The sequence below is a fragment of the Lissotriton helveticus genome, chromosome 2_1 (assembly GCF_964261635.1).
Source record: "Lissotriton helveticus chromosome 2_1, aLisHel1.1, whole genome shotgun sequence".
NCBI lineage: Eukaryota > Metazoa > Chordata > Amphibia > Caudata > Salamandridae > Lissotriton > Lissotriton helveticus.
Window position 1 is genome coordinate 155,349,578 of NC_136059.1, and position 21,922 is coordinate 155,371,499.

General features: G+C 45.8%; 1 protein-coding gene across 1 annotated transcript in view; it reads left to right on the forward strand.

Moving 5' to 3' along the window:
* Positions 1-1,036: 1,036 nt before the first annotated feature.
* CIMIP2B (ciliary microtubule inner protein 2B) overlaps positions 1,037-21,922 on the forward strand; it is a 130,826-nt gene continuing 109,940 nt past the window's right edge. Inside the window, exon 1 of the mRNA XM_078677231.1 lies at positions 1,037-1,165. Coding sequence (XP_078533357.1) covers positions 1,098-1,165 — 68 coding nt within the window. The 5' untranslated portion in view covers positions 1,037-1,097. The remainder of the gene's footprint in view (positions 1,166-21,922) is intronic.

The following is a 21,922-nucleotide window of genomic DNA, read 5'->3' on the forward strand; positions in this document are numbered from 1 at the left end:
ATAGATAGATTTGCATAGATTGATAGATTTGCATGGACAGATATATAGACTTGCATAGATAGATAGACTTGCATAGACAGATTTACATAGATATATAGACAGACTTGCATAGATAGATAGACTTGCATAGATAGATAGAAAGACTTGCTTAGATTTATAAACGTGCATAGATGGATTTCTATAGATAGATAGACAGACTTGCATAGATAGATAGACTTGCATAGATAGATTAGATAGACTTGCATAGATAGATAGATAGATAGACTTGTATAATTAGGCTTGCATTGATAGATAGGCATGCATAGATACATAGACTTGCATAGATAGATAGATGGACTTGCATAGATATATTAGATAGATAGACATATTTGCATAGATGGATAGACTTGCATAGATAGATAAAGTTGCATAGATAGATAGATTTGCATAGATAGACAAACTGGCCTAGATAGATTAGATAGATAGATAGACGTCCACAGATTTGCATAGACAGATAGATAAACGTGCATGGATAGGTAGATAGATAGACTTACATAGACAGATAGATGTGCATGATAGACAGCTTTGCATATTTAGATAAGTAGACTTGCATAGATAGATTCGAAAGTTTGATAGACGTGCATAGATAGATCGTTTTGCATAGATAGATAGATAGATTTGCATAGATAGATAGACTTGCATAGATAGATATAAACCAATTTGCAAAGATAGACAGACTTGCATAGATAGACAGATTTCCAAAGATAGGTCGATAGATAGATAGGTGGATGGATGGATGGATAGATAGATAGACTTGCATAGATGGATAGATTTGCATAGCTAGATAGATGGATAGATAGCAGCTCCTCGCGTTCCCCGGTGGTCCCGTGCCCGTGGTCACCCTGCGAGGACCCTAGGGTCCCGGGAGCAGACAGGTGACTCCTCCCCGCGTGGAGAGGCTCCTCCCCTCAGCCCTGGAGCCGGACCTCACTTCTGTGCAAACAGAAACCGTGGCGCGGTGCTGGGCGCACTAGCAACAACAGACACAACACAGGGAGGCAGGGAGGGCAGGAGGCACCTGCAGAGAGAGAGGGGAGAGGGCTCCCACATCCAGCAGCATGGCCACCGACTTTGCCCCCAAGATCAGCCCCACGCTGATGACGCCAGACCCGCACTACATCCCAGGGTAAGTGCAGACACTCCGGGAAGTTCTCGCATTCTGCAGACTTTACAAAGAGTTTGACAAAGAGTTAGTACCGCACAGTAATATAACTTTCTGTCTGCCTGCCCTCTCACAATGGTGTGTCTCTCGCCCCTTACCCGGCGTTTTACTCTTGCTACATCTTTAGAGCTAAAGCGCTGTGAACAGCAGTCGAAGCATGCTGGCGCTATATCCTAGCAACAGAAACAAACCTGCTTAAGGCAGGGAGGGGCGTCTTTAAGAGAAAGTAAAGCTACAAGCTGTCTGGGGTGTGTGGGGGCTGCTCTTCAATGCAGGGGCACTCTCGCCTCCTGCCCTCAGACAACATTTCATTTAGGGGACGCGGCAATGAATGGTGGAAAGTGCACTTGTAGCAATCTCCGCGCTGGCAGTCAGTGTGTAGGAATGTGCCCTGTGGCTCGACGGAGGCCGCTGTTACTAACTGGAGCGGTTGCTACAGCGATTACAAGTGTGCGCTGGGGTGAAACACACTTGGGAGCGTCACTGGCGCAGCAGGTGTAACGAGTGCCCGGCTGTCTGAGTGTGAGGCGTGTGTAATTGTGTCCCACCTATGCTCGCATCCAATGTGGATCACAGGGCACCGGTTTATTCGGGAGCTTTTGTCCAGCGTTTAAATTAAACTGAGTCACTTGGTTTCAGGGCACTACACGGCTGGAAAACAGAAATATTATGCAGAAGAGAGGTCTGCGAGGTTTTGGATAAGTTGTAATACTTTTCATGCACCCTCCTTACTCCCCCAACACCCCCCTCCCCCCAATCCTGCTTTCACTGGCTCTGGACCGTCACATCACCTCCCTCGGCAGCCGGTAAAGCCAGTGCCGGAGGTGAGAGGGAGCAGCAGGGGCTGTCTGGGAGGAGTGTGGGATGGTGCAGGAGGCTGCAGTGATCAGCCAGCGCCCTCTGACCCTCTCTATCCCATGCATGACTGCGGACAGGCCCGGTCCAGCATGCCCCCGGCCTGTCAGCACCTCACTGTGTCTCTTTCTGCAGCGTCCCGGTAGGTGACAGCGTTGCCATGGTGACCGGCCCCGGCGTGAGCAACGTGAGCTCGGCGCGTGGCCCCCGGGCGACCTGCGGGTTCCCTTTCAGGTCTCAGGTGTCCAGGAGCAGCGGCGTCGCGTCAAACGCCCCCCTCAGCGAACACTGAACCTGTGTAAAGAGGGGCTGTATAAAACGGGATACTAGAGGGCAGGGGTGCTTTTGACATATATGTGTCTAGATGTTTTGTGTTAATGTCAACAGTGAACCCAGGAATTGTGTTATACCCACAAGTCCCATCAAACACAGAAAAGGGACAGGATTAATAAAGAGCTTATATATTCCTTCGTGTTTGCCAACAGGGTACTTGAAGCATTATTCTCATCGGGCTCCAAAAACTCTTATATTTATCTAAATCTAAATTATCTAAATCTAAGCATAAAAGATATGATGTCATAGGTAGGGTCCAACCAGGCACAGGTTGGTAGCCTGTGCCAGTCGTGAACCCTCCATAGCGGTGCCAGAATACTCCAAGTTGGTAGATTCAAATGTTTAAGTCCTTTCCTTTGATTAGTCAGGTTTGTTCGGTCATTGTGTCCATAGATATCCATTGAAGAGTATAACTCATAAAATGCACTTATTTTTAAATGACAGCATGGAGTGGCTTGGAAACCCGCTTGTTGGCATCTTCAAATGCAGGTTGCTGGGCAGAGAGACCTTTCAGCATAGCCCCTAGGCCCTGTGCTATGCAGCATCTCTCTGAGTTGCTTCCACAGCACACTGGCCAACCGTGGCTCCTGCAAATGCCAGGATAGGCACACAAGATGAAGATAACACGAGCTACTCACAGCCTAACGCTGACCTACTCAATGCTCCCTCCCCCCTTCTCCCAAGTGAGTTGTGATAAAAGTACATTATTTGTTTCATGTATATTTGTGTAAGGTAGTTTTATATCTGAGGTTCTGCAATCTACCATTCACAATGTGGGTTAAAGCTGAGACAGCTCAGGAAATGTACTTAAAACAAGTGTAATTTAAAGAAATATGCATTTAGATTTCCACAATCTGAATGGAAACTTCAATGTACGGTATTTTTTGTGATAACTGTGAACAGAGTTTGGCAAGCACTATACAACTGACACCGTATTTACAATAAATAACCCTGGCCATGGAAATATAAGCTGGGTGGACCAGGAGAAGCATTTAAACTAGAGGATTGTCACAATTAATGGCATGTAGTTCATTGGGATATCGCATCCGCTGTGTAGACCTTACAATACAATATCTTAAAAAAAACGCGACAGGTCAAAGAATTCTATGACCTATACACTGAAGCAGAACGTTTGCAATCCCAAAGTTCAATTTAAATAAAGCACTGGTGATTATTTAGAGCACACTGCTAGATCAGGAAGTAAAACCCAGTAGAAAACAATTTCTTAATTATTTGCACCCAAATCAGCCTTTTCTTTTTTTAAATGATACATAACAAGTAGCAATACAGTTACCGAACTGCAAACGTACACGTCTTTGCTTTTAGCAGCAACATTTGTAGTAAAGAATGTCTGCCCTTCCCAAAAGGCTGTTACATGTTTACTTATCACTATATGTGATAAAAATGCATCAAAACGTATGCAGGCAGCTAAGCATGACACGCCTTTGGGATGGGGCTGCAAAGTTACATAGAGAACTAGAACATATTAACTATTAATCTATTAAGTAGGATTGCCCGCCCTGACAAAATGATTCTACTCCCTAAAACTGTTTACATATTTCAAAACTACCAATACACTATATTTCCCAAAAATATCGATCTGATCAAATAAAACACAATCTGTTCCTTTTGGAAGAATAGGCTTACCCGGATCGCATAATGACAAATGCACCGATTCAATATTAGAAGGAGGCTTGAAAATGCAGCCCTACCAACCTTACGAAGGTGTGGTCTTGGAGGAGGTGGGGCGTTGTGCTCAGAACTACATAGAAGGCGAATCTCCTCCCTCCCACCAGACCCCTCTCTTCCTATAAACAAGACTGCTGAGACTGGTGCCGATGTCCTGGGTTGTTTTCACGCCCCCATACTGGATTTCAGCTTTTAAAGCCCCCAAGAACAAACAAGCATTTGCAAAACCAATAGATCTTCTTGCATATGCCCAAACTTTTGGCTTTGACAATGTGTTTTTTTGCCGTGTTGTATGTACACCAGTGCGGCTGCTTTTCAGCATGGCTAAAAGTTAGTTGTCTTGGGGTTTCCTAGAGTGGAGTGTGGGGAGTAGTGTTGTATACTGGGTTTGTTGGAGTAGAGTGGAGTAGTGGGAGCAGAGTGTTTTAGAGTTCAATATACAAGAGTAGAGCTCAGTGGTAGGGAGTGTCGTAGAGTGCAGTGTCCATAGAGTTGAGTGGCATACAGTGTAGTGGCGGAGACTGGAGTGGGGTGGAATAGAGTGCAGTGGGTTGGAGTGGATTCAAGTAGTGGGATGGATTTGATTGGAGTAGACTGGGGTAGATTGTTTTGGGGTAGAGTGGGTTGGATTTAGAGGAGTGGGTTGGATTATAGTGGGTGGAATAAATGGGATGGAGTGGGATGGATTGAAATCGGGTGAGGTGGATTGGATTGGGGTAGATTAGATTGGATTGGGGTGGGGTGGATTGGATTAGAGTAGAGTGATTTGGAGTGGGATCAATTAGAGTGGAGTGGAGCAGGGGCGTAACATAGGCCCCTGCAGTGCAGGGGGGGCCCGGCTGCAGGGGGCCCCCTCAGCACAGTACTCATGTCCGAGAGTTCCTGATCAAATCCGAAGCAGGGGCCCCTCCATGCACCTTGCAGGGGGGCCCCTTCAAATTCCGTTACGCCACTGGAGTGGAGGGGTGGATTGGATTGAACTGGAGTGGGGTAGATTGGATTAGGGTGTATTGGACTGTGGTAGGCTGGATGGACTGGACTGAGTTGGGTGGACTGAACTGGTGTGAGGTGGACTGGATTGGGATAGAGTGGGGTGGATTTGAGTAGAGTGGCGTGGATTGGACTGCAGTGTTGTGGGTTGGATTGGGGTGGACTGAAATGTGGGGTGGGGCTGATTAGAGTGGTGTGGGGTGGATTAGATTGAGTTGGATGGAGTGGAGTAGATTAGATTGCAGTGGGGTGGGTTAGCTTGGAGTGAGGTGGTCTGGATTGAGTGGGGGATTAGATTGAGATGGTTTGGGATGGGGTGAACTGGATAGGAGTGGGCGGGGTGGATTGAAATGAGGTGGATTGGATTGGGGTAGATTGGAGTGGAGTGGGGTGGCTTGGGATGGATTGAAGTGGGGTGGATAGAATTAGGGTGAGGTTGATTGAATTGTGGTGAGGTGGATTGGATTGGAGTGGGCAGATTGTTTTGCATTGGAATGGGGCAGATTATTTTGGTTTGGAGTGGAGCTGATTGGTTTGGATTGGAGTGGGGATGACTGGAACTGAGCAGATTGTTTTGGATTAGAGTGGGGCAGATTACTTTGGATTGGAATGGGAGCGTATTGTTTTGGATTGTAGTAGGGTGTATTGGTTTGGATTGAAGGGGGATGATTGTTTTGGGTTGAGTGGGGCAGATTGTTTTGGATTGGAGTGGAACTGATTGGTGTGGGAACAGATTGTTTTGCCTTGAAGTGAAATTGATTGGAGTGGGGTGGGTTGGGGAGGGAGTGCAGTGAATTAGAGTGGGGGTGAGGTGAGATGGATTGGAGTGGAATAGATTGGAATGGGCTGAATTGGGGTGGATTGGATATGTGTTTGGTGGATTGAATTGGAGTGGGGTGGATTGTGGCAGATTGGAGTTGGTGAGTTGGGATGGAGTGGGGCGGATTGCTTTGGTTTGGAGTGGGGTGAGGCAGATTGGAATGGGGTAGACTGCTTTGGATTGGAGTGGTGTGGTCAATTGATTGAGGAATATTGGAGTGGGGTGCGGTGGGAGGATTGGAGTGTGGTGGGTTGGAGTGGATTAATTGGGGTGAGTGGTTTGGATTGGTCTAGAGTGGATTGGATTGAGTGGGGAGGTGTCATGTGGGTTGAGGTGGGGCGGATTGGAGTGGGGTGAATTGGGGTATACTTATACTGCACGATTATGTGTTAAAGCATAATTTCAGAAATTACACATAAAGAAAAAAAAATATTTGCTATAAAATATTCTTGATCTTTTGAGAATAGTGGCCACAAGCAAAAAAAAAAGTAAACATGAGTGGAAAGTGAGAAAAAAAAGACTTGGGAAGATGAGAGAAAGTTGACAGTAGAAAATAAATGTTTGCAATTTAGTTTGTTCTGCTGGGCACTTTTTTGCCAGTTCCATGCCTTCTGTTTGCAGGATACTAAAAGTTAAACTGAACAAAATAGTACCACAATCATGTCCGGAGCAGCGTGAATCAATCAGTGCATGGTCCCAGCTCCACAGAGAGAGGAACATAAATGAAAGTAGCTCTGCCTTGATGAGCTATGAGGCTGCAAAGAAGAGTACTATGCAAGCCAACCAATGGTAAGCAATGGGCGGGCTCCAAGCCCTTTTTGGTAACCACAGTTTCTTGCAAGTAAGACACGTGTTTATAGCAAATGCTTTCTCAGGCTCAACCTAAACAAGCATTGGAAATGCAATAGGTCTCGCATTAGAAAAGTTGGAGCTATTGGTCTTGTAAATGACAAATATTTTATTTATTTTTTGTTTTTTAAAATAGCTAAATTGATAGCTTTGTCATTTACAATGCCAATAGTTATAACTTTCGCGAATGTGACACCTCTAGCATTTGGAATGCAACATGTTTTGTATTTATGTGACTTAGATGGCAGTTCTGGTCGTTAGGCCACATCTCTAGAGAGCAGGAGAGTGCAGCAGGGGAGAGAAGCACAGCAATGCAATAGGTCTCGCATTAGGAAAGTTTGAGCTATTGGTATTGTAAAGGACATTTTTTATTTATGTGCTTGTTTTGAAAATAGCGAAATTAATAGCTTTGTTATTTACAATGCCAATAGTTTTATCTTTCGCAAATGTGACACCTATTGTAACACAATATGTGTTGTAGCACTGAGTGGTGTGAGGGTGAGGGGGGTGAGGGAGGGTGAGGGTGAGTGGGTGTGTGAGGGTGAGGGGGTGTGAGGGTGAGGGTGTGTGAGGGTGTGTGAGGGTGAGGGTGTGTGAGGGTGTGAGGGTTAGGGGGTGTGAGGGTGAGGGTGTGAGGGTGAGGGGATGAGGGTAAGGGTGTGTGAGGGTGAAGGGGGTGATGGTGAGAGGGTGCGAGGGTGAGGGGGGTGAGGATGTGTGAGGGTGAGGGTGTGTGAGGGTGAGGGGGTGAGGCTGAGTGAGGGTGAGAGGGTTGTGAGGGAGGGTGAGGGTGTGAGTGTGAGTGAGGGTGTGTGAGCTGTATAGATGTTTTGCAAAGTATGGTAGACTGCATGCATTTGTGCTTGCTGCAGACAGCACAGAAATTAACAGTAAACAGTCCACCAAACCATAAAACAGGCAAGCAGCCCAAAACCATGCCCACACTATACACTTTGACCGGTCAAGCCAGCCCCATTGGGCACTGCCAGACTGCCCTATAGGCAGGGCTACTGGAATTATGAGGCAAGGGAGGACCAAATCATGAGAATCTTAAAAATAAAAAAGTCTAATTATATTAAATTCTTGCATATGAAAGGACACCAAGTGAAACGGCCAAATATGCATCACTTCTGCAAAGCCAAGGGCACATACATCGGGGAAAAAAACAATTGCAATTGAACAAAAAAAAAAGTGAAATCCATCAGGACAGAGAAGGCCATTATTAAAGACAACGAATAAGTAAGACAGCTATGCAGAGTAATAATTTGGAGTGCCTACATTTGTTCTTCATACATAATGCAATGTACAACTTCAACACTGTGGACACATACTGGAGTAGGAATGTGGCCAATTGCAACTGCTAAAGAGGATTTAAATAAGTTTGGACACCTGCAACTGTCTTTGAACATATTTTCGATTGTGGAGTGCCTACGGGGTCTGTTAAAGCATTTTCTTGTGCAGTGATTTCTATCGTTAGTGTGATGCAAGCCTACAAAGCGTGCCTGGATAAGTACCTAAATTAAAAAAAAAAAATCTGCAAACAAGCTTTATGACCGTGCATAAAGAAACATTCCAAGTCGCAAACTCAGTTCAGTTCAAAGACTTTATTCGGTTATAATTCATGAATAACCATAAAAGTACAATACATCATCTTGACTGAAATGTTAAAAAGAAACAATTTACACAATAACAACATATGCCAGAAATTTCATATAATCATTTTCTTACGTAAATAGAAAATACTTTTTAAAAAAGCCGCAACAGAGGCCACTGAGAAAATGTCCTCCAAGAGTTGTATAGCAAGAAAAGCAGGGCGACACTGTCTCAAGTTCATATATTTTAAAAATAGGCATGATCCATCTTTTCCTAGATATAACATAGAATTTGCAAAAGAAAAGAATATGTATGTCCGATTGTACAGAAATGTTATCACATGGACATTTACACATTTCCCTGGACCAATCATTTACAGCAGGAAAGCTCATCAGTCTGAACAAAATACCAAATCTAAATCTAATCAACAAAAAGCTTTCTTGTTCTTTCATTTGTAGATTTAGGTAAGGCTGGATTATCCTTGATTTGACTATCATTAAATGGGCAGTTACAGTCTTTTTAGACAATTCAGTTTTTTTTCTTTGATTCTCTAAAAAGTTTAAGCTTAGGTGTTTCAATACTTTCCTAGAGATGTCTAACATTGAAAGCGGATCACTGAAAAATTCCGGGTGCTTAATATTATCACAGAACATCTTGATGTAGCACAACCATTTTATCTTTTTCCACCCATCTAATTTCAATACATCCCCCAAAATTGCGCGATTTAGGTGGCACTTCTCATTTGTCCAAACACGATGCCATAGAAGAATCGGTTGTAGTTTAAGTAGGTCCTCCAGATGGGGGATACCCAGTTCTAAATGGCAGGTGTGACTAGAGATACTCTTGGGGAGAGCTAAAAGATATCGTAAGAAAACATTTTCAGTGATTTGTAGGCTGCTAACGTTTGAATCACCCCATATTCCTGCCCCATATAGGGCTACAGAGACACAGCTTGCTCTATATATATATAAGAGCTCTTTAACTGGCTTTTTGCCCATCTTCTTGCTAAAAGACCTAAGGGTCATTATAGATTTAGAAAATAATAAATTTCTGGCTTGGATCTCTGTACTCCATTTGCCCGTTTGATCAAACATAACCCCAAGGTAAACAAAGGTTGGGGTATGTTGTAAGGGGGTTGACTCTATGAACATAGTTTTTTTCTTGTAAGTTGTGTGGGCACCACAGTTCATAGTAAAAGTCTTAGTACAGTTTATTTGTAGATCAAGTTTAGCCATAAATGAACTAAAAGAAGAAATCATAGTCTGCATGGCTATGGGAGTTCGTGCCATAAGAACGGCATCATCTGCGTAAATGAGAGCGGGTATGCGGCGGGCTGTGGCAATGGGCATATCATTACAGTCCTGTAGTAATGTGGCCTCCAGGTTATTTATGTAAATAGAGAATAAAAATGGGGCAAGGACGCACCCTTGCCTCACACCCCTCGCAACACTAAACTTTCTTGTACACTCCCCATTTTTTCCATATCTGACCATTGCACTGGCCCCATTATACAGCTCTCTCAAAAAATTAATAATGTTTACATCCACTCTTAATTTGATTAAAATATCCCATAGTTTCTCGTGATTTACGAAATCAAAGGCAGATGTCAAATCTAAAAAAGTTAGAAAAAGTCTACCGCCCTTTGCCCTGGTATATTTCTCGATCAAAATTGATAAATTTAGTGCCTGCTCGATGGTACCGACCCCTTCACGGAAACCATATTGAAGATCACTAATAATATGGTGTTCCTCTGCCCAAAGATGTAATCTATCTAGTAAGACTCTACCAATTATTTTTATTGTAGAGTCGAGCAGAGATATCGGCCGATAGCAAGCACAGTTCGCTCTGTCTCCCTTTTTAAAAATCGGGACAATAATCGACGTGTACCAAGTTCCCAACAAACTTGTGGAACATGCGGCATTAAAAGTTCTGGTGAGCAGAGGTGCCCAAAGCAAGGTATTCCTCTTGAAGATATCCACAGGAACGCCATCGGGGCCTGGTGCCTTGCCACCTAGACTTGAATTAATACCCTTAGTTACTTCCTCCAAGGAGAAGTTGAGGTCCAACCCATCTGTACCCTTCCCCTTACACATCGGCTCGCATACTGGATCATTTACAGTTACAACTGGGGAATAAAGTGCTACAAAGTGCTTGACCCATTCATCCTCAGTGATGGCTATCTCCAGACGAGCCTTAGTGCTATCCTTAAAAAAGGGAGCATTCACTGCTCTCCAAAAGGCCGTCATATCCTTGGTTTCTGAGGCATCCATAATGGCTGTCCAGGCTTCCTTTCTCAACAGCTATTTCTGATCTTTCTGTGCCTTTTTGTACTCTTTACGTAAAAACCTTATCAAGGACAGATTTCTAGTTTGCATATTTAAGGCCAATTTTAATTGTTTGTGTATTTTACTACATGCTGAGGAAAACCAGCCTCTAGGTTTCCTTTCAGTGTTCTTATCCTTGGCGTTTACCCAGAGACCTTGTTTAATACTAGAGATAATTCCGCTGAAATTAGTTATAATATCAGTGTCAGCGGATTCCTCGTCCAGGCAAACAGAAAAATTGGCACTACATGAGTTAATTAGATTACCAAGGAACTCTTCAGGAACCACCCTAGTCCATTCCAAGGCATAACCATTTTGCCTAGTGATTTTTAGGTTTTTAGAGAAAGCCTCGACTCTGTTGTGCACTATTAAATGTGGGTCCATTATCTCAATCCTTATGGGGAAATGGTCACTTAAAGCAGATTTTGAAATGTTGTAACTTAAGATGCTCTGCCCATAACTTGAGGAAGTAAGAATGAAATCAAATTATAGACAGTGAACCTCTCCCATTAAAGGTTGGGGTAAAAAGGGTCGCAGTGTGACATAGTTCTTTAGAAAACCCTAGATCATGGTTAAACATGATCTCGTTTAGAGCGTTCCCTGTTGTTGCATGTTCAAAATGTGTAGGGGTGGTGTCCCTATCAGTTGTTAGCCCACAATTTCCGGATCCCGATCTTTTACACAGGGAGCAATTAAAGTCACCACCCCATATAACGATGAACCGTTTGTGGGAACTGTTGTGAATGCTGTGGAGTGTCTTATTAAGGGTTTTAAGCACCACTAATGTATCTGCTGCCGGAATGTTATTATAAAAATTAATTATTAATGTACAAGCTGAATTGTCGAAGTGAATCCCAACAATATGATAAAAACAGTTATAGGAAAACAGCTCAATTTTTTTACAAATAAGGCAATTAGAAATATACATACATAAACCCCCTTTAGCACGGCCATGTACAGAAGCTATGGCAGGAATAGATATGGTCTTAAAACCGCATATGTGGTATTCTTTTTCTGCCCAAGTTTCGTGTAGGCATATAACATCACATTTATCAGTAAAATTTTCCAATCAGGGTTATCTAATTTTGCTTTAAGACCAGCGATGTTCCAAAAAGTGATAGACCATTGCTTACAAGACCTTTTATTCTGCTGAGGGTTACTACACACCCTACTGTCTGAAAGAATTTCAGTTTCTCCCCCCTCCACTTTATCATCATCAATAATAGTCTCATATAAATTGTCTGATGAATCAGGGTCAATTGATGTCCCGCCAGCAATTTCTCGGCCTAGATCAATACATTTTACACCCCTTTCCTCATTTAGTGTCGCTTTCATTTTCAAAACATCCCCCTGAGTAGTTTGATGAAGAATCCCCGGTACAGACATGCCCTTCTCCACTAAAAAAGGAGGTATTGACATGTATTCGCGAACAGGTCTCTCTTAAGGGGTAATTGGGTTCAGTCATTCGTTTGCGTCCATACCAGTTAAAGGATGAAACATGTTATATAAGGGAATGTTCCAATATTCCTTTGGGTCTGTGGGAAGATAATTATTATCAATTGGGATTGGGTACCTGTTTGCGTAATTGGGCGGGAAGAGAGGGATAACATTTCTATTATGATAAGTAGGGATGACAAAGTTCGAGGTTTGTTTAGAGCGATAAGGGACATCAAAACTGTGCCCCCTTGGAGGTTTAAACGGGGGCAACATCATAGTTTCTGGGTAAAAGTAGGTCAAGTTTCGGGATGATACTCCTCCATTACTTCTACCCGGAAATCAGTCACTAATATATGTGACCACTCTATGGTCCCTAAAATTTACTATGATCAAATCGCCTTCTATATCTTTTGGGCGTAAACCCACCCAGTAACACCTTCTCACTGAGACAATATCTCCATTCAAGTGTAAAGGTAACGGTCTGTTTATGCGCAACCAGTGGATGACTTTGTTTTTTCAGGCTAATATTTGATTCTACGTTTCCCTCGGGTACGGCTGGGACACCTGTTAAAATGATGACAAAGTTAGACGAGTCCGGGGGCAGGTCTACTATGTTTCTGGAATTAGGTTTTTCTCTGGCCGTATAACTTGCCTTAGTGGAGGGTAAACTGCTGGTGTGAACAGATTTTTGTACCCCTGATTGAGTCTTTTCTCTGCTTGTGACTTTTTTGGCTGTAGTATGTAATGTGCCTACTGATTTGATGGAATTTATATCAGCAGGCGTATTATTAGGTCTAAGAGTAGCTGTGTGTTGCCTACGTTGATTATTGGCAGGTTGTTTAGTTATGGGTCGGGTTTCAGTTGGAATGGTTGGTATAATTAGATTAGAGTTCTCTAACGGAGTAGACTCCGACAGAAGACGATCCATTTTGTCACCTAGCCTTTTTAGCCTCTCGGTGAGTGGAAGAATGGGAGCCTTTAAAAGACTTTCAACTGCCTCCAAAAGCCCTTCATTAGAATAGGATGTACAATCTGAAGTAGATTGCCCTGTTTTATCCTCCTTCCCCACTACATTTGGTGAATTATGTTTAGGTTCCGCTACATGCGGAGCCTTCCATGGATTTCCAACCCCGTTTTTTACCCCGCCCTTCCTCCTTCTTTTCCTTACTGGGGAGCGTACTGCTCCTCTATTCCCCTTACTTGGCGGATTGTCATGTGCTCGCTAATATTAGCAGTAGGTTGAGAGTCCAGCAACATGACTGCCTCGGTGTGAGTCTTTGGGACTGATGAGGGAATGTTACTAATAGAGTGAGGGGGTGAGTCTAAAGATAAAGGGGTATTTAGGTCTATAAGATTGTTGGATGCAACTGTGGACTCACTACTGTTACAGTCTACGATTACTTCCATACCTTCTAATACTGGCGGAATATCTTGAAATATTAATGGAATGTTTTCTGTATTAAACAATTCCGCATCAGTATCGGGGTACGTGGTGTTATGCGCTAATATGCTCATAGCGGCCTTCTCGGGATTGAGGGGTACCTGTTTCTTGAGAAGCTCAATAGAGAGACGGCGCTCGGCCCGCCTCTCTGCTAACGCTATCTCCCTATCAATATCTCTTGTGGCTCTAACAAAGTATTTATCGAGTGGGCCAAGTATGGATACACCCACACTGTTAGGAAGAGAATTTGAAACAGGACTAGACATCCTTAGTTAAAATAGAATAAAATAGGATAATTAGTTGTAAGATAAAATCCAAACAGTGAGGGAGTAATACAAGTTGGAGCCAGGTTAAACGTACTAAAAATCAGTTAATATTAACTTATCATGGCTTACTATCAAGATAATAAGGGCAGCAGGCCGGGGCAGATACAGTGGTAGTCAGAGGGATGGCCCAGCCCAGCCACCTTCGGCCCCTGACGGCCACAGACGGTCCCACCCTTGTCCCGGGCTTCTCCCGGGGCGCTCCCGCGCAGCTGAGTCCTGGTCGTATTATGAAGGGATAGGGAAGGAACGGGGGGCGTGGCCAGCAGGGAGAGCAGACCAGGTGTGTTAAACAGTCGGGGCAGGGACTCCTGGGAGACGGAGTCCCTGCTGCTCTGCTCGCAGCCCTGCCGCAGTTTCCACTGTGCCCCTCGCGTGCAGCTCCAAGTTCCGCTTAGCACCCTCCTCCAACTGCGATGCGGGACCCGCGGAGCGGGTCCGGCGAGCAGTATTAAGTCCGGGGGGGTTTTAGGGTAATGAGCAACAGGTGGCGACACGTCCTGCGCCAAGCAGCCAAGAAAGACTATGGTATCCCACGAAGACTCGGGAGTTCGCTGGTTTTCTCCTCGGGGGGCGTGGCCAGCAGGGAGAGCGGACCAGGTGTGTTGAACGGTCGGGGCAGGGACTCCTGGGAGACGGTGTCCCTGCTGCTCTGCTCGCAGCCCTGCCGCAGTTTCCACTGTGCCCCTCGCGTGCAGCTCCAAGTTCCGTTTAGCACCCTCCTCCAACTGCGATGCGGAACCCGCGGGTCCGGCGAGCAGTATTAAGTCCGGGGGGGTTTTAGGGTAATGAGCAACAGGTGGCGACACGTCCTGCGCCAAGCAGCCAAGAAAGACTATGGTATCCCACGAAGACTCGGGAGTTCGCTGGTTTTCTCCTCACAGGGCGGGGGCGTGGCCAGCAGGGAGAGTGGACCAGGTGTGTTGAACGGTCGGGGCAGGGACTCCTGGGAGACGAAGTCCCTGCTGCTCTGCTTGCAGCCCTGCCGCAGTTTCCACTGTGCCCCTCGCGTGCAGCTCCAAGTTCCGTTTAGCACCCTCCTCCAACTGCGATGCGGGACCGGCAAGCAGTATTAAGTCCGGGGGGGTTTTAGGGTAATGAGCAACAGGTAGCGACACGTCCTGCGCCAAGCAGCCAAGAAAGACTATGGTATCGCAAACTTAGAAAGGTGCAGTGACGAGTTCACGTTCAGCTGACTAAGCAATGGGTTACTAGAATGAATTCTAAACACACCTCCATCTTGCTCAGAACACGTTCAGACAGGATGAATAGCGTTTAAAATTATAACTGTGAACTCAGTACGAAGGTACAGATTGGGCAGAACATATATGCTCTACAAATATACAGGCTAGGTTCAACATGAAAAGAGGCCGTACCTCAACACGTACTGATGACACGGTCTGAGGATACTATTTAGGGCTAAAGCAATGCACAAATGTTTAAAGACAGGTGGGAGAGTGCGCAGTGGGATGTCTAGGTTAAATTGTGGCGCGTTATATACAATATAGGCAACTATTAAGCTTACAACGTCTGTAAAATTGTATTAATTTTCTTTCTAAAGGGGTTTCTTTCAGTAGATTTGCAAATACAAAATAAGGGGACATATAAGAACACGGTTAAATTCAGAAAGGTTTAATAGACGAAATGAAGCAACTGCGCTTTGGGCTGCACACAGCAGTGACAAATAATTAAACAAGACGGAGGGCATTGCTGTGGGGAGGGGGGAGGAGAAATGCGACACGGCGGTCAGGGGAGGGGGCGGAGTGGGGAGAGCGGCGATGAGGGTGTGAAGCAGCAGGGGCCTTTGAAGTGAAGCTAAGCTTCACTTCAAAGGTGTGGGAGGAGTGCGGCTGAGGGAACAGATGGCGATTTGATGATGTGCACACGCATTTTAGGTCAATGCGCTTGCGCATTGACCTAAAAGCGCACGGGCACAGCACCAAATCGCCCAGTTGGGTAAAGTCTGTTTAAGTCGCTATAGTCTCGCTCTGCTCAATGCACATGCGCATTGAGAGGCGAGACCTAAAAACGAGCTTGAAACACTTTTCAGTGGTTTCCAGCTTGTGTTTCCTGACACTGTGTGATATCGGCTCCACACCAGGTGCTGATATTCTGTGGCAAACGAAGGCACCTTGTGAGTTGGCAGGTCAGGGAATGGCAGATATTCACCTTTATTATTGGGCATTTTCACCGGTTTTCATAAATGACTGGTTATTTGTGTCAGGGGAGATCCAGCATCCCATGTGAGTGAAATTCAATGCTAGAGGCACATATATTGAATCTTCTTCATGGGTCTCCAGTTCCAAAAACCCTTCTCCCATGAACTAAGATAGAAATTGTTGGAATAAGGCACTTTGTTGGATATAAGGGGAGATCAGGGTTTTAAGGCATGGGACCACATTGGGATGTCTCAGTTAGGTAACGCATGGGGCCAACATGGTATGAAGCCCTTCACCACGCTGCAAGAAGAATAGGAGTTGCATAAATCCCAGTTTTACAGAAAGCTTCAGTTGAGGCAAGCACTTGAAGTCTACTTTCTCAAGGTAAAGCCTGCCCAGGGAAAGAGTTGGAACAACGCGGGTAGAGCCACGAGTGTTGCATCTTCGCAAGTGCTACCAACTTGCCTTAACCATGCATATGCGTGGTTAAGGCAGTACGCGGTCTAGTTGCTGGCCGGCAGAAGCAGAAAGGGTCAACAGAGGACACGACTCAGTGAGGTTAGTGGGGCTCGGGCTGGTGCAGGGTTTTTGAGGGAGTTCGTTTCTATGGTTTGTGGGGAGTGTTCAGGGCTGGGGAGGGTCGGGGAAGTTTTCAGGGCTGGGGGAATTCGGGGTAGTTTTCATGTAGTTTTCAGACTGGGAGGGTGGGTCGTGGTAGTTTTCAGGGTGGCGGGATTGGTGTCGTTTTAAGGGCTAGGGAGGTGGTCGGGGTAGCTTTCAGGGGTAAGGGGAGGGCATTGTTTTTTATGAGTGGGGTAGTTTTAGATGTCAGGGTGGGTACTTTGGGACATTTTAGGGCTCAAGGAGGGGGGCAGGGATCGTAATACTTTTAAGGCTTAGGGAGCAGGATAATTTAGAGGGGTCGGGGTCTGGATAGTTTTGAGGGATTAGGAGAGGACGGGGTAGTTTTAAGGGCTCGGGATAGGTTTTAAAGCTTGGGAGGGCGGGGTAGATTTTTGTGACGGGAGGAAGGTCGTTGTTAGGACTCTGGGTGGGTTGTTTTTAGGCGGGAGGGAGTAGTTTTAGGAGTCAGGACGGGGACAGAGGTGGGGGGCTTAAAACATACCTGCCAAGTCTTAACCACGGATATGTCTTTACCATACATGCCTTAACAACGCATAATTCGTTGTAAAGGCATGCGTGGTAAAGGCATAATCGTGCTTAAGACTTACGTTTTTGAGACGGCGTGGAACTGGCATGCGTGGTAAACGCATATGTGGTTCCATTACACAACCCATGCCAAGAGATGGCCCCTCTTCACCCCCTCAGGTCCCCCAGAGGTGCAATTACCTTATCAACCAATCCCTAAACTACTTGTCAGTCTTGAGGTGAGCGTGGGAGGAGGAGATGGACCCCTTGGGAAAAGTTAATTGAAAACCTGTGCTAATGCACGTGGCCACAGTTTGGCCATTTCTGCCATGTTGAGACTTCTTAAATTCAAGTGTTTACAGAGGGTATATCTCACCCCTAGGGAGGGCTGAATCTTTGGGCAATCGGAAGAGTCCAGCTGCAGGGGCTCTTAGAAGGCGTGAAACAACAACAAAGCCCCATTAAACATGCACAGGGTCTTTTAAAGACCTGTGAAGTGCTCGGGTGCGGCTTTGAGCGGGCCCGGGAAGTGTCTCATTCCGGGCTTCCACACATGACCGGTGGGGGGGCTGAAGGCCTTTGAGGCCAATGGGTGTTGCGCGCCTGCGCTCTGATTATTATTTCGTTTTCCATAGGCGTAGTGCCATCCTGTGCTGGAAATGACGACTTGATATTTGAAAATTGTTGGACCTGGGGTCACCAGATCACATAGGGTAGCCTGACACAGAGGGGGTAGGACTAAACCGAAGGCAAAAAGTGCTAACTTGCGTCACACTCTCACAGAAGTCCAGCGCCCATCCACTCAAAAATGACACTACACCAGTTTTTCTAGAAAAGTTTGTCTTTTCTTCTTAAGGTTTATTCTCAAGTGCATTTTTCCTATTGATTCTACACCTCACATTCAATTCTCTTAACTTCTGCGGAAAAACACAGCCTCAAATCATGTGTTACCAATGAGTCTTAGTTGTCATATCATTACTCCATGAATGGGTTGCAGAACAGTTTCTATTCCAGAATCTATCTCATTCACATACAAATCAAATCAAAATAAGCTTTATTCGGTTTTTAAATTTAAAACCATAAAAGCAACAAAAAGAAATATATGCATACATTAATAACTCAACAATTCATTACAGAATTAAAAGAAGACCAACTATTTAAAACAAACTCAAGCTAAAAACGAGTCAAATTGTCAGAATAATAACACAGAGTACACACAGTCCCCTTTCACCATGTATTTTGAGCCTGTGGTTGGGGGCTAGGATAAAAGTCATGTAAGTCCCAGATACAAATGGGACCATCTCCAATTTTGGGCTGGGAAGATCGCAAATAAGGGACAATGTTCCTGTGTTTGAATTTAATTAGTATCAAGTCCCCCGGGATATCTTTAGGCAACAAGCCTAGCCACCCCACCCTCCTGACGCTCAAGATTCCGCCATCTAGAGTAGGTGTTAATGGTCTGTTGTTTTGGAGCCAAAAGATGGTTTTGTTCAGCAGGTCCTGTTGGTTTTCAAGTTTTCCCTGTTTAAGTGCAGGGACCCCAGAGAGGACAGTCACATATGGGGCGGCTTCAGGGGGTAGATTTATTTGATGCCTTCTTTCTTGAATAATTCTAGGAGCTGTGTGAGGGACATATACAGGGTTAGAAATAACAATGCGGCCACTAGGAGTGGGTTTGGTAAGAAGAGAGTCAAGAGAATGAACTTTGCTGCTTTCGACGGACTTAGCCTTTTCGAGGTTAGTAAGGAGAGTAGGACATGTAGGTATGGCAATATTTTCAGATAATGGATAAATCCTATTTACTGTTTTTTCAATACTGGACAACCTGTCCCCCAGGTCGTTGATTTTAGTGACCAGCGGTAATAATGCAGAATTTAACAATCGTTCGATTTGAGCCAATAGGGTCAATTGGAGAGGCGACACAAAATCATTTGTTCTAATCTCAACCTTATCCGTCATTAATAAGGTTGGGTTAGGGGATAACGAGGGGCTACAGCACATTTGGTCGTTATTAGGCTCGTCATGGTTCCTTTTACTGTTAGAGCCCCGTGTCAGTGTGTTGGCCTGAGGAAGGATTTTTTCGATGGCTAAAGGTACATCATGGGGGTGCAGTTTATTTGGTCTGTGTCTCTTCCCTTTTTAGGGGGGGTTAATAACTCTGGTTGATAGTTGGTGCCACACAGGGCATTCAAATCCTCCCAGATAGACATGATTATTAAACAACAGAAGTCCAGAAAAGATAATAGGCAACTCAAAAACGAAACAATACGATACATTTAAAGTCTCTATACCTCCTCCTTCGTTAGGGCCAAGTGGGGTGGCCCGTCCCGTCCTCCTCGTGCCTCTGAGGGCCACAGAGGGCCCGCCCTTTGCCCAGGCTTCGCCCGGCGTCCCGCTCGCGTCCCGCGAAGTGAAGCAGAGCGCTGTTTGTAGGCGCCTCCTGGCGCTTGGTATGCGTGGGAATGCAGCGCCGCCGCTGAGGCAGCCGGGAGTTGCAGTCCCGGGGCGGCGGCGCTGTTTCTGCGGTGAATGGACTCCTGGCGGTGGCGGCAGCAGGTAAGGACTCCCCTCGTCCCCCCTGGTCAGGTATGTGCAGCTCCCCCATTCACATACAATATTGATTAAAGTTAAGTCTTGAGTTAATTAGCAATAAGTCACTTTTAGTAATAATCAAGCAGTGCATAAACCATTCAGTAAGCTAATACCAAAATTCGAGATAGGAGTTAATTTTCTTTTACAGCATAACACTCTGATTTCAATTATACATTACTTACAACTTGGCAGCCTAATCATTAATTAGATTAAGGGAGGGTCACAAAACATGCATTTGCACAAGAGGTTTACAGTTTTACCCTCATGAATGAGCTGCTTTAAGTCGGTTATTTCTCAATAGTTCCTAGGGTTAAGTTTGATAAGAACAGTTCTGTAGTTAACCTCTGGTTGAATGACTCTTTTTGCAGACTGAGTAAAATCTCTACTGTCTGTCCTGCCAATTACAGTTTCTCTGTTGAGCCATACATTTTTTTAGCCTGGGCAAGAAGCCTCATAAACACCAGACTCAGCAGAAGGATGTTGTATACCAATTTACCCTCCCTGTCCCCGCAGCCAGAATCTCTGCTTACTTGACTTCCTGAACGCTGCTTAATCTAAATCAGCCGAGGCCAGCAGTCTGAATGAACCCGGCGTCAATCCGGGAAGGTTGGGGGTTAATTCTGACCTGGGCTGGTAAATCGGCCACTCCTATGGCAGAAAACTCCGAGGTACTGGAGCGCTTCAGCGTTTTTGCTTACTTTCCTCTTTCCGCCCCTCGGAGGTTCGACTCCTCCCTTCCTGGTCTCTCCCACTCTTGCCCTCCCCTTCCGGGTCTAATTCTGCAGTGCCGGGTCGGCTTCCACGTCAGGATTTCCCCTGACTTGCAGGCTTCACTCTGACGGTGAACAGGTCACGCCCGGGCCGCCTTTCACCCCACCCTCGGTTACCTCGGCTGTGGCTCTTGCTGGGTGGCACTGCCGTCCACAACTCCTCAGCGCAGCGCCCGCACCTCACAGGAGCCCTGACGGATTGGCCGTAATGTCTCACTCCGGTGCAGGGAAACGACCACCTCCGAGTACACAGGCCGGCCCCGGTAAGTTAACCGCAACGATGAGAAGGGGGGGGGCAGATTCCGGCTAGGCTCGCAGTCGCTGAGGGGAGTCTCAGTGCCCTGCCACTAAGGACCACCAGGAAGGGGATTGATTTCACGGGAGTTCTCTTGCGATAGCCTCAGATATAAGGTAGTCCCAGCCACACTTATTTGTTACTTCCACTTAGGTCTCGACTAGCGATCCTTGCTGGGGGAAAGGACACTCTTCTCCGGTACCTCAAAAATGACGTGAGGAGACTGCTCCTCCGGGACAGATCTACGGATGAGGGGGGTATCAGCCAGTGAAGAGGAAGCAGCCCCCAGAGGCTATCAGACCTTCTTCTGCGCGCCCACCTCCTCACTCCTCAGCCTGGACTCCAGCTCGCTCTTGACCTGAGTGTCACCTTCCTCAGCTCTTCCCACCCGACACCAAAATGGCCGCCCAACATTCCACCTTTTATAGGCTGTCCCTAGAATGTCCAGAGAAGTCCAGAAGGTTCTGGAAACCCTCATACTGTCCTATGGCACCTAGGTCAGGGAAAAGGGGGGTTTTGAGGCCTAGAAACACCTAGCCCCAAGGACAACACCATAAAAAAAACTCAGTGGACATAAAAATGAAAGGAATTGGGAGGCAGAAAGGGGACAAAAATAAATAAACAATAGGAGGGACCACCCAAAAGGGCTGACAGGTCTAACACGCGTCCCCCCAGCTGAAAGTGGGGAGAGCGCCCCAACCCCTTGGGAGTTCTCGTCACTAAGGCGGAAATACCTGGAGAGACCGTCTGCATTGGCGTGGTCCACTCCTGGCCGATGTTCCACCCGGAAGTCCATTCCCTGTAGGGAGATGGACCATCTCAACAGCTTGGGATTCTCCCGCTTCATTTGCATCAACCAACGAAGAGGGCGGTGATCAGTCTGAACCAGGAAGTGCGAGCCAAACAGGTATGGCCGCAACTTCTTCAGAGCCCATACCACCGCAAAGGCTTCCCGCTCAATTGCACTCTACTTCTGTTCCCGGGGAAGCAGTCTCCTAGACAAGAAGACAACAGGTTGATCCAGACCCTCTTCATTGAGTTGCGATAACACTGCCCCAATGCCATGCTCTGATGCGTCTGTCTGGACAATGAATTCCTTGGA